Source organism: Leptinotarsa decemlineata, unplaced genomic scaffold, assembly GCF_025532065.1.
Source record: "Leptinotarsa decemlineata unplaced genomic scaffold, Ldec_3_MD MMD2_tig00078422_RagTag_RagTag, whole genome shotgun sequence".
NCBI classification, from domain to species: domain Eukaryota; kingdom Metazoa; phylum Arthropoda; class Insecta; order Coleoptera; family Chrysomelidae; genus Leptinotarsa; species Leptinotarsa decemlineata.
In genome coordinates this window covers 10,894,937-10,918,008 of record NW_027412747.1, presented here as the reverse complement: position 1 = coordinate 10,918,008, position 23,072 = coordinate 10,894,937, and the positions used below count along the sequence as shown (strand labels likewise).

The 23,072-nt window shown below is 34.2% G+C and overlaps 3 protein-coding genes across 6 annotated transcripts in view; 1 reads left to right on the top strand and 2 right to left on the bottom strand.

Moving 5' to 3' along the window:
- Nucleotides 1-4,055: 4,055 nt before the first annotated feature.
- RpS17 (Ribosomal protein S17) lies at nucleotides 4,056-6,381 on the top strand. Its single transcript, XM_074186379.1, has 3 exons — nucleotides 4,056-4,214; nucleotides 4,346-4,545; nucleotides 6,136-6,381. Exons 2-3 carry the CDS (start codon nucleotides 4,351-4,353, stop codon nucleotides 6,334-6,336), a joined length of 396 nt encoding a protein of 131 aa, XP_074042480.1. The 5' UTR covers nucleotides 4,056-4,214; nucleotides 4,346-4,350; the 3' UTR covers nucleotides 6,337-6,381.
- LOC111514120 (uncharacterized) lies at nucleotides 6,369-16,164 on the bottom strand. 3 transcript variants are annotated; one of them, XM_074186378.1, is made up of 10 exons: nucleotides 16,004-16,163; nucleotides 15,880-15,952; nucleotides 15,741-15,821; nucleotides 15,527-15,679; nucleotides 15,363-15,473; nucleotides 15,148-15,312; nucleotides 12,303-12,353; nucleotides 12,020-12,246; nucleotides 10,579-10,808; nucleotides 6,369-6,494 (listed from the first exon to the last, which is right to left on the bottom strand). In XM_074186378.1, the coding sequence occupies exons 1-10, from the start codon at nucleotides 16,029-16,031 to the stop codon at nucleotides 6,429-6,431; spliced, it is 1,185 nt and encodes a 394-aa protein (XP_074042479.1). In that variant the 5' UTR covers nucleotides 16,032-16,163; the 3' UTR covers nucleotides 6,369-6,428. The 3 variants fall into 3 exon arrangements, with proteins under 3 accessions (XP_074042479.1, XP_074042477.1, XP_074042478.1); XM_074186376.1 differs by having other exon boundaries at nucleotides 15,880-16,164; XM_074186377.1 differs by having other exon boundaries at nucleotides 15,527-15,664; nucleotides 15,880-16,164.
- A 3,939-nt stretch (nucleotides 16,165-20,103) lies between these two features.
- Nucleotides 20,104-23,072, bottom strand: part of Slc35f5 (solute carrier family 35, member F5) — a 32,762-nt gene continuing 29,793 nt past the window's right edge. For both annotated transcript variants that reach the window (XM_023170350.2, XM_074186375.1), the window contains exon 7: nucleotides 20,104-20,555. In XM_023170350.2, the coding sequence (XP_023026118.1) occupies nucleotides 20,483-20,555 (73 nt within the window). In that variant the 3' untranslated portion in view covers nucleotides 20,104-20,482. The remainder of the gene's footprint in view (nucleotides 20,556-23,072) is intronic.

Sequence of the window (23,072 nt, the reverse complement as noted above, 5' to 3'; positions counted from 1 at the left end):
TACTAGAGGTGTTTTCTGGTATCAAATCGTATTCGAGCATGTATTCAAAAACGATTCGTAGTGACGTCATTAATAATAAGATTCGCCAAAATCATTCCATTCTGGCGAATCTTATTTGTGTCAGATGTCAAATTCAATAATAAAAACAAACTATGAAATTTTCTTTAATCTCAATCAGAATCAAATTGGTGCATACAATTTTTTGCATAAATATTACAAATAAAGTTGCATTTTTGGAACCAGTGTACAAGAACTTTTTTTTCAACAACATCAAAATAAAGCAGAAACTGACAACTGACGTAACGAAACGTCAAATTCCGTTTCAAAATCAACCTCACGCTAGTTTTGAATCAACATGAATACGATTTAAATTATAATTGATGTGACGTCATCGTTTCAACGCCAGAATGAATGTATTTGAATAATCACAGACAAATACGTTTTGAATACATGAGCGCCAGAAAACACCTTAAAAGATTCGCCAGAATGGAATGATTCAGTTTGTGTCAGATGTCAAATTCAATAATAAAAACAAATTTTTCAATTTTTTCCAACTCGATTATAATCGGATTTATGCGAGTAATAATATTCCAGCTTTATTTTGTACAGCCTTACAATGTATTTGATGAAACGTTTTCAGCACTTTAAAAACTATAACGATCAAAATAAATCAATCTGACGTATCATAATGTCAAATTCCGTTTCAAAACTAACTTCATGCTAGTTTTGAATCATGATGAATACGTTTCAAATCATAATTGATGTGACGTCATCGTTTCAACGCCAGAATAAATGTACTTGAATCACAGACGAATACATTTTAAATACATGAACGCCAGAAAACGCACTATTACAAAATACCCGCACTTTGACCCCTTCTGACACATTCAAAAGCACTTAAATTTTGTCTACATAGAATTACAGGTATATTAACAAACATTGAGATAAAAGAATAAAACAAAATAAAAGAATAAACAAAATTAAAAATTTCACATACGTATTTCAAATAAAATATATAATACCATGGAAAGTAAATTAAAAAATGAGTGAACAAAATAAAAAATATTTACTTAAAGCAAAATTAAATATTTTAAATTCATATTCCAAAATATATATTATATTCCAAATGAAAATATGATTATTCTCTAAGTGAAATTCAGTCCCATATTTTGTTTCTCAACGTTTCATTGGTTGGTTCGAAGTTAATCACACCCCCAACTGATGATACTCCTTCTTTGGTAAAAATAAAAATGTTTTTCAGATAGATTATGTCTTTTGATGTTAGTTTTGTGGGCCATTAAGGAATTATTGCAAATTTTACGATGGGCTACTTCATGTCCACTTTTTTATGTTGTAATTTTGATTTCGTCAACCAAATTTGAAATTCTGGAATTTCTTCCCATGATTGACAATATTTCTTTATCCTATGGCTCTTGAGTATTTTTCGTTTTTTCGAAACAGTGGATCCCATGTTTTCCTCATTTAAAGTATATGAGAATTCCTCTTCGATTTCAATTAAATGTTCTACAGGTATCTCTTCACTCTCTAATGCAAGTGGAAGATACGGATTCGCACATTGATGAATCATCACTCACGGCAGAAGTTTCGTTTTCATCTTCCTGACAACGTTTCGGCAAAGTCTCATTTGCCATCTTCTGGTGATGTCTGGTTTTTTCAACTAGACAGATATAATATATTTTTGTTGTAGATATGGTTCAGATAATCATAAAAGGTTTTCTTATCCGAAGTTCATTGTAGAACACGCTCAGAGCAATGAACAAATATGAATAGGTACCTAAAAATGAAAAAAAAAACTCTCGAAAAACTCTACGGTACATAAGGAGACGTGAAAGTTGCTATTGTGTTTTTATTCAACTCAGGCAACCAATTTTCAGGGCTGTTATTTAAAAGGGAATAATTCACACAATTATAATCGAATATTACCGAAAAATCCCGAAATATAAAATTTAATTTAATTTCTTAGTATGAAGTGAACGTCTACTATCCAAAAACTACAACGAAAAATACAAGTCCGTATTTAAAAATTCAAAGATGGGGTGGCCCAAGTCAGATGACACCCTGTATAAAAGATCAATGGATATATTCTGGGAGCCCACATCAAGTGCCAATAGCAAAATGTGGACAGATTTTCAATATGTCTGCGAATAAAGAAGATATAGGCAAAAAAATAATTTGGGATTTTTTGGTTTTTCCTGTATATTTTCAGAACCAAAAGAGCTATATTCGATTTTTTCACATCATTGAATAGGTCTCTAAAATACGCAACTTTGCCATAATCTCTTATCGTTTACGAGATCCCCACGTACAGAAACGAATTTGAATAGCCCCGTATATATATATATATATATATATATATATATATATATATATATATATATATATATATAGGTCACCACATAGGTGGCAAACCTATGTGGTGATGTTAGATAGTTAGATGATGCCTGGAAATGCTAGGTCTTCTAATTGAAACCACAAATGTGCGGTTAGCTCCTGTTGGTGACACCATGCATATGTGAAGCTTTTCATTTTTGGTAACCAGTTGTCCATCTTTGCAATTGGCTGTACCGCGCTGATGAGGCCAATAGCCAGAAACACGTGTCCGCGGTTTGCCTCCATTTTTTGAGTGTTCAACTCTTGTTGTCTGTGAACATCATCGAAACAACTCTACAAATGAATAGCTACTCAGAAAAAAGTATAAAAGCGGCTTCGAAGACCCTTTTTGAATCAATTTTTCACGAATATTAAGTTATACGAATATCACTTTGCCCTATTCATTTTGTACTGAAAACATTGGTCATGGAATTGAAACATTCCTCATTCATAGGAATAATGCTATGCAATGAAAAATATAAAATAGTATTGATATGAAATTCCACATGTAAGACACTCTATTAACTCCGGTGATGTACTTCGATATTTTGATATGAGATATTTGACTTATTATCTCATTAGCACCGTTTTCAATAACATTACAAGACGAAGCACCCATTTCTTCCATAACATTATTCAACTTTTTATCACCGGAAGAGACATATCTATATACTCATGTCACGATGACAATACGTAAAGATATTCACACGGTTATTTGATTTTATGCCAGCCATTAGTATCTTATTCAAATTGAAAGGGTTATATTTTTCAATAGAGATTAGGTTTTGGGAAAACATGCTTTTTGATTTTCTGCTACTCCATCTTTATACAAAAATGAAAAAAACTTCCGACGGAAAGAAAAAAGAAATAAACTGGTAACAGAGATGTGTGGATCACGCATAGAAGTTAAGTTATTTTTAGATACAAACTGAATTCTTCTTACCATAGGCGTTTTCTGGCGCTCATGTATTTAAAACGTATTCGTCTGTGATTCAAATACATTCATTCTGGCGTTGAAACGATGACGTCACATCAACTATGATTTGAAACGTATTTATAATGATTCAAAACTAGCGTGAGGTTGGTTTTGAAACGGAATTACGTCAGTTATCAGTTATTTTGATCGTTATAGTTTATAAAGTGCTGAAAACTTTTCATCAAATAAATTGCAAGAATGTAAAAACTGAAGACGGGAAATTATTGTATGCACAAATCCGATTCTAACTGAGTTAGAGAAAATTGAAAAGTTTATTTTCATTATTCAGTTCGACATCTGACACAAATTGAATCATTCCATTCTAGAGAATTTAATTTTTAATGACGTCACTACAAATCGTTTTCGAATATACGTTCGTGGAATTGGCCGCGGTGGTAGTGCGCCCGACTCACGATCGGAAGACCGTGTGTTCGATTCCGGCCTCGAACAGATATTTTTCTCGAGACAATTTATCTGGTTGAAGCTGGAATGATTCTGCAACCGTGTTAGGAATCACAGGTTAAAAGGTAAGACCTCATTAGTCGTTAGCTCGCACAAGTTCTCAACTTCTGAGAGTTGTCGTTCGTATCGGGGCGACAGCTGATGACCGGAAAAACAGATTTTAAACAGATTACGATTAAACTCCAGAAAGTTAAGTATAACGAATTCCTACATCCATATATTTTTGGATAACAAGCCTTAAGTGACTAGGTCGGTGTATGAATTAGTTGTCATAAGTCAACTGTCAAAATTAATTGTTGGCTCCAATCGCTACGCTCCCTATCGTTCTTTCAAGGAGGTTTCTGTTTGGACCACGTTTCTCCAGGGAAATAATACTTGAATTTCTGTAAGTTTTTGAGGATATTTTACTTTCATTTTGTCTTTTTTCATTTGAGTTCAATAGTTATCAAAGATATCAGTAACTGAACTATTGATACTTGCAAACTATCGAAAATAACAATTGTTCCAATTTTATAGCAAACATGGGTCGTGTACGTACGAAGACCGTGAAAAAAGCTTCCAAATTGATCATCGAAAAATACTATACCCGATTGACGTTAGATTTCCACACCAATAAACGGATATGCGAAGAAGTTGCGATCATTACCACCAAACCTCTTCGCAACAAGGTTGCCGGATTCGTCACGCATTTGATGAAGAGGCTCCGTCATTCTCAGGTATAACGATTCCCTTATATTGTAATACTCATTCCATTTACGATGAATATGTATCTTGAGCGTCATTAGATGAATTTGAAGTCAAGATTCATGGAAACATGCTTACTGAAGTGGCGGAAGTTCCGATAATATGTGAACTTACCAAAATAATATAGGATTAGAGCTTTGTTAGATACAAGTAGTCTTTACTTCATCTACCTGTTGATTTCACCTTCATTTCTCTCTGGTGTTGCCCACTTTATTGTAGCTGCATGACTCCTTCCGGTTTCGTAAGTGAACGAGTTAATGACAATTGTAGAAAAGCACATAAAACTGGGAGACTGAAATAACAAGTTTCAATTATGAAGTAGCAAGTAACAAAAACTATGTAATTTATGCTATGTATTTTTCAACACAGCATCAATTTCCCTTTCAGCAGTTATAGAAACAAATTATTCAAGAAATGAAACTATACAGAACACTAGCTACAATTTTTTGAAATTTGAAAATTATTAGGTGTGTGAAATGGGCTAATCAGCAATCATATGCGCACTAGATGAATCGTATAAATATATTTCACCCAAAGATACATCAATTACAATTGAATTTTACGATTAAACCATCGCATCATTTCTGATCTGGATATAAAACAACTAAATAAATAACAATACTCTCGCCTGGCTCGCTCGAGTTTCCATCCAACCTCTCGAGCCCCACGTTTTATTTCCACCCATGTCGATAGTGGTTTCTTACATTAGGTAAGAAAGTTGTCAGACTTCAACTTGTTACTTGATAATTGTTAATTTTTCATTAAAAAACGTGTTCACTTGAGGAATTAAACTTATAATCGATAATTGTCACTTCCTAATTGTTACTTGCTAATCAAGTGTGCATAAATTTATCATCAATTAATGAATATCGGTGGAAACTTAAACTTAAAAAAAATGTATAAACTTGAACAAAGACGCTGTCTAGAATAAGAATATGGAATTGATCAAAAAACTTTCTCTCATTAGTTTCTTTAGAAAGTAATCACATAATTCCTTGATACAATAAATTTTATTCCTGGAGAAACATTTCCCTATTTTGTAACTAATATTTTCTTTCTGAAAATGCGTAAAAGTGATTTATATGTCTTATATCCCAGTTCAAAAATGAGACAAATTTCAGTAGAATGCAAAAATTAATCAGTTTTACAAATTTACGATCTTGATATACACTGTACAGGGTTATTCAATTTCGAATCTCTGAAAGAGTGTTGGTTAAATTTTGCCAAAATTGTAGTAGCTCAGAGTAGGAATAGGTATCAAATTAAATTGAAAAAAAACTCAGGAGGAGAATACAAACAGATATTTTTAGGGTATATTTTCATTCACAGAATATTCAAAGTTTTATGTTTTTATCATAAGAACAATCATTTGACTCGGCATACGTTATAGAAATATTAATATTGATTTTTTTATATAAATATTTTACATATTGTTTGTACAATATGTTCCCGCTTTTAAAGGTTCTTGATATTTAATGATAGATGAATTTGAAAGCAATATCTGAGCTGTTTCTGAGGACTACCGAAGACTGTCATTGACGCTACTATATGTGCTTTTTCAGGTTAGAGGAATTTCCATCAAGCTCCAGGAAGAAGAGCGTGAGCGACGTGACAACTTCGTTCCTGAAGTATCTGCTCTGGAACACGACATCATTGAGGTCGACCCAGAGACCAAGGAAATGTTGAAAATGTTGGAGTTCAACAACATTAGCGGGCTGCAGCTCACACAGCCTACCACAAACACTTTTAATAGAAGAACGTAAATTTTGTAATGACTTTAAATAATAAAAAAGCCTGGTGTTAAAATACTTTATTATTTAATTTATATCGACAGTTACTAGAGATGGTTTGGGATTCACTCTCCTCGGTTATTCGTGAGCCACCTGAAGTTATCATGTTGTGTCTGGTACACTTGATGAGTCTGAAACAAATATGATTATATGCCACTATAGGGATTGGATGGATTATCTTGATTCACCTATGTAGCTTTACATAATTCAGTTTATTGAAAACTCATCAAATTAGTGAGTTACAGAAATCTCAAATGTAAACAAACATACAATATTCACTTGAGAACTGGAATTTCAATATGCATAAATTGATGGATGTAGTCGTTACTACGTGGTAGGAAATCATAATGAAGAAAAGAAATTAAACTTCATGTTTTTTACCACTTTTATTTGTAACTAACGTTACTGCAGTTTCGTCCTATACGGACATTTTCAAACTTATACAAGTTTGAATTTCACTGGTTCGGACTTCCATTTTCTACTATATAAAATGATTTGAAATCCCTGAAACAAGTAAAAAAGAATAATTGAAAATAACAATTATATTAAGCAACAATAAACCTGAAGTGAAATGATAGTGAAATAACCTACAAGTAAAAATATAATAATTGAATAAATAAAAATTGAAAGAATGCAAAAAAAGAAAATAATAAAAAAGTGTAGAGATTCCAAGTCACGTTAGCTCACGACGTTTCGATTGTTGGTATCTACAATCGTCTTCGGGTGATGACTGGACTGATTCCTCCGAGAGATGACTATTTTATAGGTCGTTGAAATACTTTCACTTTCTCTACTTTCCATTTTCCGCTTCACTGATTCCGTGAGAGATGACCGTTTTGGCGGGAGTTGGTCATTTTTCGTTTGATGATTGGTTTCCATATGTTTCGTATATCTACGCTGGCCTGGCTGAATACGTTGTTGGACAACATGTATGCGGCTTCCTTAAATTTTCTCCTGAACCAATGTTCCTCTCTGTGCAAGATCTCAGCTTGGGACCACTCGATGTTGTGTTGATGGGTCCAAACATGATTTGCTGGTTTCTCCTCGCTGTGTGTGCTTCTTGTGCTCGGCAATGCGAACATTCAATGGCCTCTTAGTTTCACCAATATAGGATTTTCCGCACTCACAGGGTATCCGGTAAATGCAATTCTTGGAATCGCAGTCCGCGTTTGGGGGCCTGGTTTTCGTGAGGCTGCTACGGATAGTGTTACCGGATCTGAAACAGGTTCTAATGTTGTACTTGGAACCAATTCTTCTTATCCTCTCCGATAATCCTCTGATGTAGGGAAGTGCAAGCACTGGTTGTGACGGCTTCTCTTCTTTGCGAGGCTCCTGCTGTCTTTTAGCCAAAGTCTTTTCTACCATCGCTTTGGAGTATCCATTCCGCTGAAGATCATTTTTGATGATGTCTAGTTCCTTCTCGAGACCTTCCTTTGTATTACAGAGCCCAAAAGCACGGTCTAATAGAGTCTTGATGATTCCTCTTTTTGTCGATTGATGGTGGTTGGATTCGTGGTTCAGATACTGTCCCGTATGAGTGGGTTTTCGGTATACAGATGTTTCCCACTTAGTGTCGGTCCTCTTCACCAAAACGTCTAAGAATGGCAATTCATTGTGGATTTCCTTCTCCATTGTGAAAGTGATGGAAGGTCTCACGCTGTTGATGTGTTTCAGAAAGGCGTCTAGTTCAGTATTCCCATGGTTCCATATTATGAAGGTGTCGTCAACATATCTCAACCAGACTCGAGGTTTCTTGTGGGCTTCTTCAATGGCCAGAGTTTCAAACCACTCCATATATATGTTGGCTATGACTGGTGAAAGTGGCGATCCCATTGGCAGTCCCTCATCTTGTGTAAAGAATTCGTCCTTCAGTTGGAAATAACAGTTTCGTACACAGCATCCTAGTAATTCCATAATTACTTCTATAGGTAGATTCGTTCTCTCTTTCAGGTTCCCGTCTTCGGATAGCTTTCTCTGTATGATTTGGAGTGCTTCTTCGACCGGAACGTTGGTGTAAAGGCTTTCCACGTCGAAACTAATTAGTTGATCTTCCTGTGTGACTTCAATTTAAGGAAGCCGCATACATGTTGTCCAACAACGTATTCAGCCAGGCCAGCGTAGATATACGAAACATATGGAAACCAATCATCAAACGAAAAATGACCAACTCCCGCCAAAACGGTCATCTCTCACGGAATCAGTGAAGCGGAAAATGGAAAGTAGAGAAAGTGAAAGTATTTCAATGACCTATAAAATAGTCATCTCTCGGAGGAATCAGTCCAGTCATCACCCGAAGACGATTGTAGATACCAACAATCGAAACGTCGTGAGCTAACGTGACTTGGAATCTCTACACTTTTTTATTTTTATTTTTATTATTTTCTTTTTTTGCATTCTTTCAATTTTTATTTATTCAATTATTATATTTTTACTTGTAGGTTATTTCACTATCATTTCACTTCAGGTTTATTGTTGCTTAATATAATTGTTATTTTCAACTATTCTTTTTAATTATTCTTTTTTACTTGTTTCAGGGATTTCAAATCATTTTATATAGTAGACAATGGAAGTCCGAACCAGTGAAATTCATCACGAAACATTGTCAATCACCTTCAAACAAACGTTATACAAGTTTATTGTATAGGACAAAACTGCAGTAGCGTTAGTTACAAATAAAAGTGTCTGTATTGGACGAAAGTGCAGTAACGTTAGTTACAAATGAAAGTGGTAAAAAACATAGAAAGTTTCATTTCTCTTTTCTTCAATATTCATAAAATCATATTCAAAATGACATTAATCTCTTTTAGCGTTTTCACAAAGTAAGTCAGGTACATGCCTGCCGGAAAAACAACTTCTTTCCCTGTTAATATCATTACGGACATTGAATTATGAATCATCTACAAGATTATCCTGAGGTAACTTGCTTAAATTTCTGTCGGGTAGTTGTTTTCTGGTAAGTATTTACCAGATCCTATTGTTTATTTATTTCATTCAATGGATAGTCTCAATTACAGTTTGTTGAGTTTGTAAAATCTAACTAAATTAAAGATAATAAATACAATATAAAATGGCAATACAATAATATAGCATATGCAGGAATAACTTCAGTGAAGAATCCTGCACTGACACCTGTTGGATATAATCCAATGCCCGTGTTATCAGCCAGGGGAGTAGTTGATTTCTGATAGGTTTCAACAGTGTAGGGAGTTGAGACTGGCCTGAACGAATTGCTCCTTTAGATGATTTGAATAATATAGTGATAAAATCACAGTGCAATTTTGTTAAAAAAAAAGTTTAATAAATACACATTACTAATAATAAACAAAATGCAATATTGAAGTAAAATCACAGTACATTATAGTAGTAAAATTACAATACAATATAGTGGTACAATATTATAGTATAAAAAAGAAAACAAAATAATGACGAAATGAAGTATTGTGTAAGAACTTTGGGAGAGATATATTATATATATCCTCGATACAGTCACTAGACTTATTTATTTTTTTTCCAAAAACATTCATTTCTTCAATATTTAAACTAATACATGCAAAATGTTCATTGGATGATTCTGAGTAGAAAACTTAAAAATCCATTTAAAAGGCTTCGTTCATGATATAAAGGCATTAAGTAATGTTTTATTATTTCTGAATAACTAGAAATTTGGCATACAGTCTTTTGTTACCAATTTCCATGAAACTATTTTTTTCCCATAGGGTGTCCCTTATTTCGAATTATGACCCTTTCAGCCCTTCTTAATTTTTTAACGACGTCACTAATAACTTTTTCTAAAAAACATGGTTCATTCTGAAATTTTTCAATGAATTTTCATTGAAAAACCATATAGATCCTGTACTCTCTATTGCCAATTTTGATAATTCTCAAGTTTGGAATATTTAAAGTAGTTTATTATATCGAAAATTGAACTACCTCCATACCTATATTTTTGAGGTTAATTTTCAGCTCATCTCATGTTGATACTTCATAGATAACAAATAGACAGTTCAATCATCGGAACTGATTACTGTAGCCTCTTTACAAAACAATATATAGAGTTCGGTTATGTAAGGATGACTTTTGAGTTGAAATACCCACTTCAAAGAAGCAACATGATAATTATGAATATCTTCATTGAAAATCGTAAAAAACAAGTATTTCTAGTACTATTATTTCTTGAAAAAATTGTAAAATTCAAGAAATATTGTTGATACTTACTGGTATTGTCAATACTGTCCCGATCACATGAAAAAAAGTCGTAACTAGGTTGATGATTCCTCCGGCTACGTATTTGATATGTGCTTTCATGCTGTGGTCGGTTTCTCTGGGCGTGAATAAATAGTGAAGCAAGTTGTGACCGAATACTAACCATATCAACAGCGATACCAGTAATATCCCGCATACACTTCCTCCGATCAGAAATAAGGTAACACACTGATTTTGGATTGCTAAAAAATAGTTTCCGTAAGTTTATCCCATTTAAATAGTCAAAGAAATTAATTGTGTTGTTTCAGAAGGTTTGGATCCAAAAAATATGAAAACTTTCGTCTCCCAACTCATCTTGGGATAACATGTTGAAAGTAGGTCACACGCCTCAACTTAGCTCTCAAGAGTTTCATTTAAATTCAAGCACAAGTTGTTGATTCACTCACTCATTAGGAATTGTACATGATATAGAGAGTTTATTGTGAGAGTTTCACTGCACAATAAAGTGGTACTTGAATATGTTATGGATTTTCATCAAGTGTCGGCCAATTCTATCACATGTTATAATTCAAATTTTAAATCACCAATTAGTAATATATTCACTAAAAACCTGTAGAGTACATACAAGTGGATAAATTCAAATGTGTAAGGAGCGAAGGACATGAGAGTTATTGGCAACTTTTCAAATAAGTTAAGGTGTAGTACTTCTCTACAGCTGCCGGACGGAGTCATGGCCAGTGAGAAGCCCTTCCCCGAAGATTGTCAGTAGATGTGTAGAAATATGTTATCAGTCTGTTAGATTAGTCGAGCCATAAACATCCAAATTCAGGGACCGTATTCAGTTAGTGATGGAGTTTAATACTTTCTTCCTCATACACTAACCCAAACTTTACTCAGATACGATATCTCCTACCGGCCATGACTCAGTCCGGTAGCTGTATCTGACAAGCGATCGAAGACAAAGGAAAAGTAGTTATGAAACTCCTGGGTTCACTTTCTCTTTCACTTGCCTGAAAATAATGAGTGCTCTTAAGAAATCTTTCCTTCTAAATATCATACCGTTATATCTAGGCAAACCAAAATGCACTCTTTGTGAAAAATATGTTGAATATCTTTAATAACTTTGATCTGATGTCATCGATCCCTTTTGAGACATCTTAACTACTCCATCATGACTGCCATTTTGTGTACAGAATGAATAAAAATTTTCATTTCCTCTGAGAAATAATCTTCATTACATAATCTGTCGAGAAGACGGATCACATTTGCACAACCATTAATTTTTATGGCTTGCAGGCATTGAAGACCAGAACAGAGTCCTCATTGATGAATCATATTCTGAAGAAATTCAATACACCAATGGTTTGTTAATGATTGAAAATCTCGATGTTTAAATTCATGTTTATATAGAAGATAAATTAAAATACAGTTTCTGAAAAGGAAATCATCTTACCATTGGAGAACTGCTTATTTTGACCTTCCATGTAGGAAGAATCTATTTCTGTTCCATCATCGTACAGATACGTTTGCCGATCGAAGTTGTCGCCTCCGTGTTTGTTGTAAGTCGAAGTACTCTTGGGGGAGAATACTGGTATTGTCCACGTCCTTCGCCAAGGCATTTTCAACACTGAGTACTTCTCTTGTAGTCTACAATCAACATATCGGTCTGTGGGCTTGTTCCTATAAATGGAATGGGTGTGAAGCAAAAATTATTTCTATCAACATTTTTAACTTACAATTGCTGTAGAGGAGTTGCCACTAGAGTACTTTCTACCGGACTGTTCGCACTACAATAGAAAAATATGATGTAGAAATCGAAGTAGGTAATTATAATTATAAAGACTGTGTCCAGGAGAGACACAAGTATTACCAAAATGAATATTTTCATTTATAATTCGAAACATTCACCTTTCCCAACGTTCTTACACAGTAGGCTCTGGCAAATGACTGCTGGAAAATTACTTCTCTGGCTAATTCCACGACGATGGACATTGCATTATATTCGACAGATATTTGTGCAAGATTACTCACAGAGGAAATTTTTGTAGATGCTTCCTGTTCGTCAAGCAGCAGGACCTAACTGAAATCATTCAAGTGATCACTAACAGTTCGATTTTGGTGTGCAACCCCTCGTCAGTGCAGGACTGATCCAACCACGTTTGTAGAGAGTCCAGGGAAGCTCAACCATATAAACCTTTGTAAAGAGGCTTGCATAATCAAATGTCCATCGTTGTAGAAACTGGAGAAGTAGTGTTTTACCTGCAGGCATTTGCCAGATGCTTTTGAAAGGGAATGTTGGGAATAAATTGATCCGAAAAAAGGTTCTGGATCTGATTCAGTACCCCTTCTATTCCCAAATATTCCAGTTTTGATCTATCTCGCCCTCTTTCATCGCTAGTTCATCTGACAATAAAGAATTATACACCTACATCAGTACTGAGTATCATACCTAAAGTTTTCGATCACCTGTCAGAATTTAACAAATTAATTCAAGAGCAGTGAAGATTTCAATCTGGCGAATCAACCTGCTAAGCCAATTAGATAATCTGTCTGATGCCTTGGGGTCTGGTCATCAGGTAGATTCAACTATACTGATTGCTCTGAGGTGTTTCACAAGGTGGATGAAAGCCTCTTAGTACTTTATAAACTCAGCTACTTCGCCATATCAGGACCAATTCGGAAGTGGAAGATTATCCTAATCGGAGAACGCAAGTAATAGAGTTATTAATTTCATATCCAGAGTCATATTAGTCAAATTAAGTGTCCCTCAAGGGTGTCACCTAGGTCCCTAGATCGGTCACTTGGATTAAAAGAAATTCTGACCAATGATATGATCAAAGTTGTTTCCGTTGTTTTGAAACATAATACAGGCTATTTTCAAATTCTGCACAAATATTGGCCAATGTTGTTCTGGTAATAGCGCGACATGCTTGAGTAATCTTTTCCTATAATTACCTAACTAATGCCCTAACCACTAACTTGAAGTAATATCATAGAAATAAATCAGATGACGTTAAATCTGCTGACCTCGAGTCCACTCAATAGAACCTCTCCTTCCAATCCATTTGTTCGAAAAATTGTGGAATTGGCCGCGGTGGTAGTGCGTCCGACTCACAATCGGAAGAACGTGGGTTCGATTCCTGCCTCGACCAGATATTTTTCTCGATAGAATTTATCTGGTTGAAGCTGGGATGATTCTGCAACCGTGTTAGGAATCACACGTTGAAAGGTAAGACCTCGTTAGTCCTTAGCTCGCACAAGTTGTCGTTCGTATGGGGGCGACAGCTGATTAACGGAAAAACAGATTTCAAAAACAGATTAAATTAGTATCCAAACAGAGCCATACTGCAGCTGCATAGTGAGGAGGTGAAGCAAATCTTCGTCTAGAGATAGATTGCTTTGATCGTTCTGTTGGTTTTCTAATTCATGCATAATTATTTTACTACTAGAATTGACTGGTATAACCAAAGACACAATTAAAGCATCGCCTATAAATATTTCTGCCCTAAAACAAAGCTCTAGTGCCGACAGTTTTCTTGATTTACTTTACCTTTCAGCATAAAAGTACAGTCATCACTGAAACGATTTTTTTTAATAGTCTAGCTTCATAGCGAATTCTTTCAGCCATGAGTATGGATCATCATCGCATAGTTCTTGAAGGATTTGCGTTTTTTACGGGTGAAACTTACTTTCCTTACTGACTCACGTGATAGTCCTGTCATTGAAGATTCTTAACGATTGTCCAATGACCTCAATTTGGCTTGCTTCATTCAACAATATTGAACCATCCCTTTTTTTATTTTGCACTGTTTCCGTTTCTTCAAACTGAATCGCGGATGTATAATATATACGAAGTCAATTCGAATGGCATAAAAACAAAATAGTTACCGAACATCGGCAGTTTCTTTGTATGGCATGGGCGGCGTGGTATATTTTTTATCTAATCATTATTTTTATGTGGGAAGTTTTATATGGGATTAACTAGTAAATTTATCAAACACGGTAGGTACATTAGTCTTTTATTTAGCTGTTCGGATTGACTTTGTATAGACTATACACGTGAATTTTACTGGAGTTTAATCTCAACACCAAATCGTTATTTTCAACACCTCGACACGTGTTTCAATCACCAAGTGACCATATTGAAGAGGAATATTAAAACTGAGTTTTAATCTTCCTCTTTAAATGTCTCGAATGAACGAATTATTGACTGTATAAAACTCCAAAAATGAATGTTTACAGTTCACAACTTCATTTGAAAAAAAGATAAATAAGTTTTTATTTAATTCATTTTCAACACCCATCATTTATACTATTGGAGAGCATTTTTCAAAGACTTTTCAATGATGTATCACAAGTAGAGGTCTGCTATTTTATTTTTTTTTCAGTTGGGGTGGATGGGGCCTAGAGGGTTGATGAGAGCTAGTTTTTTTTTTTGTCATTTTATTTCCCCCTTCCTGACTTAGAAACGGTTTTGATAATTTTTTGATATTATCCTCTGTTTGTGATATATAGCACATTGTAAATTTTTGAACTATTCTACAGTATATCTATCTTGTACGTTTTTACAAATGAACCTACCTCATATAACGGTAAAAATCCCGTGACTTCGATCGTTGATGCGTAACCCTCGGACTCAGTGCTTTACTTTCACAATCTTCAACATTCTTGGTCATCGTACATTTATTTTTTGTGGGTTCCACCCTGCTTAACTCCTCACCAATTTCAATATTCGAGGTTTTCTTGCTACAAACTAACGCTGTGAATAACATGTCATTTCAGGAAATACCATATACCTTTGAAATACGGGGGTGCTCGGACAGTTGGGCTCTACGTTCAACTTTCTTGGCAACATGGAAAGCTCAGACTGCGACTTCAGGCAAACTTTTTCTTCAGGAACTACAAGTCTATGTGAAATGAGTTATTAGGGAATAATCGAGCTGAAACATTTTTTTTATACCTACGGAATCGTGGATCGCACATAGAGTTCTCCCTCAAAGAAATCTTCCTCTTTGGTGCAGGACTGTTTTTTCGTTCATACATACTAGCAGTGGCATTATAGGAGGTTACGAGCTTTTTCAAGCCGCAGTTGATCAACCTGTAACGAGCATCACTAACATTTATTTAATATCAGGCAAACATTGCATTAGGATCGGGGGAAGAAAATTGCTTACTCTTTTTCGTATCTGAGACCATCCGCTCTTAAAGCAGATTTTCGGATTGAAGCACTGTTTCTTCTTCGAGATGCTATAGTTCTGAAAACAATACATGAATTGTATCTTTTTGTGTGCTCAACATCAAGACATCACTTACTCTGCGAGGCTTTTTTTAGAACTAATTTTATTATTTTCTGGGCACTTTCTTAAATCCAAATACTCTTCATTTACTGGAATGATCAAAGTGAGGGAGGTTGATTCAATTGTCACTAGGTACTTACATATAATTTTCGGGGAGTTTTCGTACATCTCACACAATGATATAGATGTTGTGACAAATGTTTCCTACATTATTGGAGTTTATGACATGAAAAAAAATTGATGATATGAAACTAAATTAGGAAAATAAAATGACAAGTTGTAGTTGGAATGTCACATGTGACTTACACCTACTTGCTTACTTATACAAGATTATACCAATAGTTCTCAATATACAAGGTGATACTTCAATTACTAACAATAGTTAATAATTATTGCTCTTGTTGAAAAATATAAAATTATTTGAAAATATTTTCTTAAGTTAACAGGGAGTACGTCCTGAATCCTTTACAATATATTGAAATTGAATTTAAAACTTTTCTAAGAGAAACTTTTCCAGCATCACATATGCGATATGTATATGTCGAATTATGCAATCTGAATTTAATTCGGCAAAATAATGTTTTTAATAACTTTGATTGATAAATGTACTATAGCATAATGAGCAACGGCTAAGACAATAGTCAGCATTTAACCTAAATTCTTCAAATAGTGTTTCTTTTCGAGTTCTATAGCGCCTTATCAAATCTGAAACTTCAATCTTATGAATTTCTAGTAATTATTGAGAAACCTGGCTCCAACAAAATTTTCATTTTCATCTACATATTTTTGACAGACCAAAAACTAATTTCATCAAGATAATCTGTTTTTAAGTACATCTTCTAACCATCACCTCTTCACTAGAGTATTTATTATTTTTTCAGAATAAAAATGAGCATCACATCAATAATTTCAAAACTACGTTTGATATTCATTTACACATGAAATGACACATTTTTATGTCACAACATATCAACCTACATGAATAACAGAATTCATAGTAACTATTATAAAAATACATTTTCTGAAGCAGGTGCTGTCACCGTGGGGGTGCCACAGGACTCGGTAAGGGGGCCTATCCTTTTCACTTTATATGGTTGTGCTGTGTTGTATGCTGACGATACAACCTTGGCCTATAGAAATAAGGATTTAAACATTCTTCAGTTTAACATGCACGAAGGACATTTGAGAGTATCACAGTAGTTTACTGCTGTGAATCAACTATGTCTGAATGCAAATAAGACAAAGAACTGTACATTTACTAAAAGTCAACTAATTGATGAGCAGCAGGCTGTACAATTTTTAGGTTTATTTTCAGATTGAAAATTACTAAAGGATAAAGATTCAATACTTGTCCAAAGACAAAAAAAGAAATCTCCGAAATTTACAGCATGTTGCAAATCATGAAATCTGTATGAGTGCCTATTTTAGCGTCTTACACTCCTGTTCAACAAATGGAATCCTTGTTGGGGGACATTTACCATACTGATCCAAACTGTTTGGCCTTCAAACAAAGGCCAATAAAAAAATTGCCTTAGTTTTCGAGCAGATGTCAAGGCCTACTTTAAGATAAACAAAATCATAACACTACCCTCTTGGTATATTTTTCGATGCTTATTATGGATTCATGACAGGCAACACATATTTTAAAATGCATAGTGACATTCATCATTATAACACAAGAAATGCAGCTCTCATAGCTTCTGAATTTATACGATCAACGAAGAACAAATATTCTAAGTTATTTCGCACCTAGATTTTATAATAAGTTCCTTTAACATCTGAAGAAGTTATCCTATAATAATTTCAAAACCAAAATTAAACATATACTTATATAGAAAAGTTATTACTCAATCGATGACATTTTCAATGCTGATCTGGGTTATTACTGAATGGAATTTGATTATCTCTATTTTGTTCATAATTTGTTTATAAAATTCAGTACTTTTGTCTTATTTGATTTATTTCAATTGTAATTTGTATGTTACTTCAAATGTATTTTACTATGTAACCACATTATTAAGGTGTGCAAAATCTTTATGATCAAAAGCACAAATAAATATCTATCTAATACTAGTACCCACATCAGATATATTTTTTACATTGGCTACATTATAATATTGAGTCTGACGAGAAAACCATTTTGTCAAATTAATATTGGGAATGAACAGTTTTACTGATATTTGGCACTATTATTGTTATTTTTGCTATCATATCCGTTTTTTACATATTCAAATATTTTTAGTTTCAATGACTCTTCTCTTGATAGGTTAAATTAGAACCTATGGCGTAATATGAATGTAAGGGAAACATTTTTTCCACACCTGCACAAAACCACTGTCACACATTTCGCTAACCATCATCAGATGACTGAACAAAAATGTTCGCGTAGATCAATGGGCTGCATTCATCAAGGTACATGTCACCAGAAGAGGAAGAATTATACTTACCTTGGTCTAACTGCCGCTTACCTATCTGTGTTTTTTCTCTTGATGTTACTGATAGGTAGTTTGGATTTATTCTGTTTCATTTCTTTTTGAACTTTTTTCTACAGGATTGTAACTAAAGTAGGCATTACGACCTCCTGTAGATAAGGAGCACGTGAAGGATTATTTCAATTGAAAAAACAGATGGGTTTGCTACTGGTAAAAATAGAATACGTTCGATCACCCAAAAAATAATTTTTTTTCTAAGAATTACTTGTGAAAAGAAAATACTGAGAATAGTTTGAAATAAATCTACCAAACAAATAATTGGTCACTGGTCTTTTTAGGATTGTCCCTTGAGACAAGTAGTATCTTACTAATACTACTCTTCAATACTATCAGTGTTCATGTGTAGTTGCGTAATGCGGAATTTTATTGCTGGATCACGATCTTTTTTCAAAAGAACTATTTTATCGAGTTCTGTTGGGATAGACGGTGCAAGCCATTTACTGTGTTGCAGAAGAGTATGCAGATATTTCTTGTGCCATTTCTCCCCAAAGTTCTGTTGAAGGTGTTGCACCAGTTGCCACCTTCATTAAGTTCTGGTACTAAATTGAGAAGTGCTAGAGTTGAAAAATGCTCTGGAGTAAGTACTGAGTCATCGTTGGGATGATAACCGAGGCGGTAGAGGGGCCTTGAGTTCAACAAGGCTTTTACTTGAATTACCACAGGAAACAACTCCTCAAATGTCAGGGTCTGATCTACAATAACTAAGGGATTTTTGCCATGACGTGACATCACGGTCAAATTTGCTTGATCCCATTTTGGGGAGCTTTACAATAGAATGGTAACTTGTTAGAACCACTGCACCTTTTGCAATCACCAGAAATGCAATACTCTTAACGAGCGTTTTCCCAACCAAATTGACATATGAAGAAAACTTCATCTCTTGGAGACGCCAACGTGGTTAGTCAAGCGCGCGTCCAGAAGAGTATCGCATTTCTGGTGACTGGGAAAAGGGCTTGTTTTGGATTTATTCCTCGCCAGAGATTCCAGTTTTACTTTTTATTTGTTTTAGATAACTTCATATAAATTGCTTGTATGTGATAAAATCACTTTCAATTTTTGTTATGACAGTATTGTGTGGTTTAAGATCAGCATTTTGTTAAGATGAGAACACATAACGAGATGAATTTTATAAAACTTGTAGCGGATCACCTTTTTAATTTTGATCATTTTGAACACATCTGTGTTTATTGGGTTAGTGAATTTTAATTTTACAAATTTTGTTGCCCTTGTGGAAAAATATTTTTTGAAGTCAGCTATTGCCTGAAAGAATGCAATTTGCAAGTACCGATTCTGTTCTGCGCAAAAATAGTAACCATATGGTTCTAACCGACAAAGCGCAAGAGGTACTAATTTTTTAAATTAGTACTTGAGAAAAAAACTTAGATTTTGGCTAAGCAGAAACGAAGGGAAGAGAAGCAACTTCATTAGTTATCAAACTAAGGACCATGAGGGGGAAGAAAGGCACTAACCTTTGGTCTAATTAATGCCCAGCTACGCGCTTTTTTTCTCAAAATACAACCGATAGGTACTTCGGATTCACACTGTGTTTACAGTTAAAGCAGTGTTTCGACCTCTTGAAGACAAGGGGTAGACAAAGGATTATTTTAATTGAAAAAAAAACAGATGAGTTTGCTACTACTGAATATAGAGTGCTTGACAACAAAAATGTACCCAAAATAACAATTCACAAAAGTAAATACAGCCCCTACCACCGATTTTTACGTATGAGGTTGGAAAATAAAAAAATATTTGTTGGTACTATCATTTGGACTAAAATTTTATTTCAGTGATTAACGAACTAACTAGGCTTCAGCTTGAATACAAGTCAGACTTTACCTCAAGCATCCAAGCTAAAAAATACTAGGAACAGTCAAAAACACTCAATTAGATCTAGAATGACCAACGTAAATAATTCACATATTTCGAATATCACATTGAAAAATTATAATAAAAAACAAAAAAAAAAGAATAGAAAAATAAATTGTTCCACAAATATCTTTAAATAGGGAAAATAATCAAATATCAACAAACAGTAACGATCACATATATATAGATATTAAGCACCACAGTCGGTATTTATAGTATATAAAAAGATTCCATTTAAACTTCAAATGATGCCGTCTCTGTTCAAGCCTCATGCTCGTTATCAATACCTATAAGAGCTTCAGTTTGCTCCGAAGGCATCTCGTTGAACCTGAAACTGAAGAGAAAATCAAAATAGATAATAGTAATAAGCTTTACCGATTTCAAAGACCTTCATATCCAACTAACTGAAAATGTTGGTATAAGATTTGTGGCTATGATGGCCAAAGATTTCAACTTTCTGACTGCATGCTGTTCAGTCGGAATCAAGTTGCATTTTGCAATGAAAGAGTTCTACTCCACCATGGAATATTATTCAGTTGAGGAAACTTATTAATCAAATTGTCCGAAAACTGTTCATAACATATTTTAATTTTTATTGATACAGTGTTAGACCTTTTACTATTTTTAGTGAGTGAGTGAGTGATAAGGTTGCTGACTCTCTATGTTGGGTTTTTTAAAACTCAAGATAATGTCATGATCTAATCATTGTTGTTGGTTTTGATCTTGTGTATTGCTTCGTTTTCAATGATAACAGTGTATTACAGTCAGATGATAGCTGGTTGGTTGATAATAACAATTTATTTTCCCAAGAAACATACAATGTTTATAGCAGGGAAAAAAACAATAATTAAAAAAAAACTAACTATAACATAACTAAGTACGAACAGAACACACAAAAAAAATAACTGAATCGAAACTTCAAAAAAAATATATAAATATACATACATATATATACATATATATATATATATATATATATATATATATATATATATATATATATATATATATACCGGGTGTCAACGAATCTATTAGACAAGTCATAATTTCTAGACTATTAGGAGAATTGAAATGAGATTTGGTATAGTTGAATGGTATGTGGAGAGGAATGTTTTCACATATTTTTTACTTTCCGGTCACTTCCGGTTTCAGCGGAAATGGCTCCGGTTCTGAATTTTTAAATGGAACACCCTGTATATTGTAACATTTTTGGATTTCTGAGACAATTCTGGATCAGAAACTGACATTTCCGGAAGTTTTTCAGCCTACTTGATTTTTTCAGAGTCACTTTTAAAATTGCATCTAGGTGGCCATGATCGGACGTAAACTAATCTATGGACCTCAGGTGATATCAGAAAATTGCAATAGCGGAGTTTTAGTGACTAGTGTGTTGAATATGAATGAGACAAGTTTACAAAATAACATTTTCGTGTCTAACTATTATTTTTCAAATGGCGACCATTTTTTGACAAGCAATTTCCGAAAAAAGGATTTTTTGACGAATCTAACGTTACTAATTTATTTGCGATTGGATCAACAAATTTAACAAATTTAACTAATAATTTCAGCGATGCACTTAGATTTTTTGCAATATCCTAAGTTCTTGAAAATTCCACTATAGTAAATTTTCAAAGTGCATCCCTCCTTGTTCAAGACACATTTCAGCTCGTTCAATTGTTTCTCTCAACACGTTTTGTAACATTTGAGGCGATATACTTCTAAATGCCTGTTGAATCCTTTCTTCTAAGATTTCGAGAGTGGCTGGGGCTATTGCATAGTAGACCCTTTCTTTTACATATCCCCAAATGAAGAAATCTAACACAGTCAGATCCGGTGAGCGGGCAGGCCACCGTACTGGACCGTTGGTTGCAATAACTCTATTATTAAAATGCTCTATTAAAAAATCAAGTACGTCTCTGCTATTATGGGGTGGTGCTCCATCTTGCTGGAAGTAAATTTGCCGTAAAACTTCTAAAGGCATATCATTAAGATGATCCTCGATTTCATTTTGAAGAAAACCCAAGTATCTAACCCCTGTTAACTGACCTTGAAACAATATTGGACCAATTATTCTGTTTCCAACGATACCAGCCCAGACATTGACGCCAAACCTTTCTTGCCCTCTCTCATTGCATGTTGATTTTGTTGGGCCCAGTACCGACAATTCTGCTTATTAAACATGCCATTATTTGTAAACCATGATTCGTCGGAAAATAGAATGAAGTTGATAAAATTTGGGTTAACTCTATGATTTTGAAACAACCAATCACAAAATACTACTCTTCTATTGCCGTCGTCAGCATACAAATGTTGATGTAACTGATATTTAAATGCTCGATATCCGTGCTTTTTCAGTATTTTTCTTGCTGATTCGTGACTTATCTGCATTTCTCTACTAATTTCTCTTAAAGAAACCGTTTTGTCAACTTCTACCATAGCAAGAACGTTAATCTCAGTCTCCTCATTTATGACAAACCTCTGTTCTGCGTCTCGATTTCCCTCTTGCCTAAAACGACTCTCAACATAGGGAAAATACTGATGAGATGGGTGTTGCCGATTGGGATATCTCTGAGCATACAACTCAGCAGCTTTCCTTGAATTTCTGTGGCATTCTCCAAACAATAACAACATATCCACTTTTTCACTTTGAGTATACATTATTTCGACGAAAAATTAAACTAAAATTAACGAAAATCAAGAGAAACTTCTACTTTCTGCTCATAAAGCTTATGTCACTGTCATAACCTAGGTGAGCGTTTTGTTCTCCAAAGTGGACTTGATGGAAATAACCGCAAAATATTATGCATCATTCCTATCCATGGCACCCTTGACAAAAGTAAATGAATTTATA

What these genes read in the sequence shown, in the direction of transcription:
- LOC111514120 (XM_074186376.1), bottom strand. Translation starts at nt 16,031, where the DNA reads ATGTACGAAAACTCCCCGAAAATTATATGTAAGTACCTAGTGACAATT. An exon ending in GATTTTTACCGTTATATGAG is followed by an intron (nt 12,354 to 15,147) that starts GTAGGTTCATTT and finishes TTTCTATTGTAG; the next exon opens with TGCGAACAGTCCGGTAGAAA. An exon ending in AAATAAGCAGTTCTCCAATG is followed by an intron (nt 10,809 to 12,019) that starts GTAAGATGATTT and finishes ACTATTTTTTAG; the next exon opens with CAATCCAAAATCAGTGTGTT.
- RpS17 (XM_074186379.1), top strand. Translation starts at nt 4,351, where the DNA reads ATGGGTCGTGTACGTACGAAGACCGTGAAAAAAGCTTCCAAATTGATC. An exon ending in AGAGGCTCCGTCATTCTCAG is followed by an intron (nt 4,546 to 6,135) that starts GTATAACGATTC and finishes GTGCTTTTTCAG; the next exon opens with GTTAGAGGAATTTCCATCAA.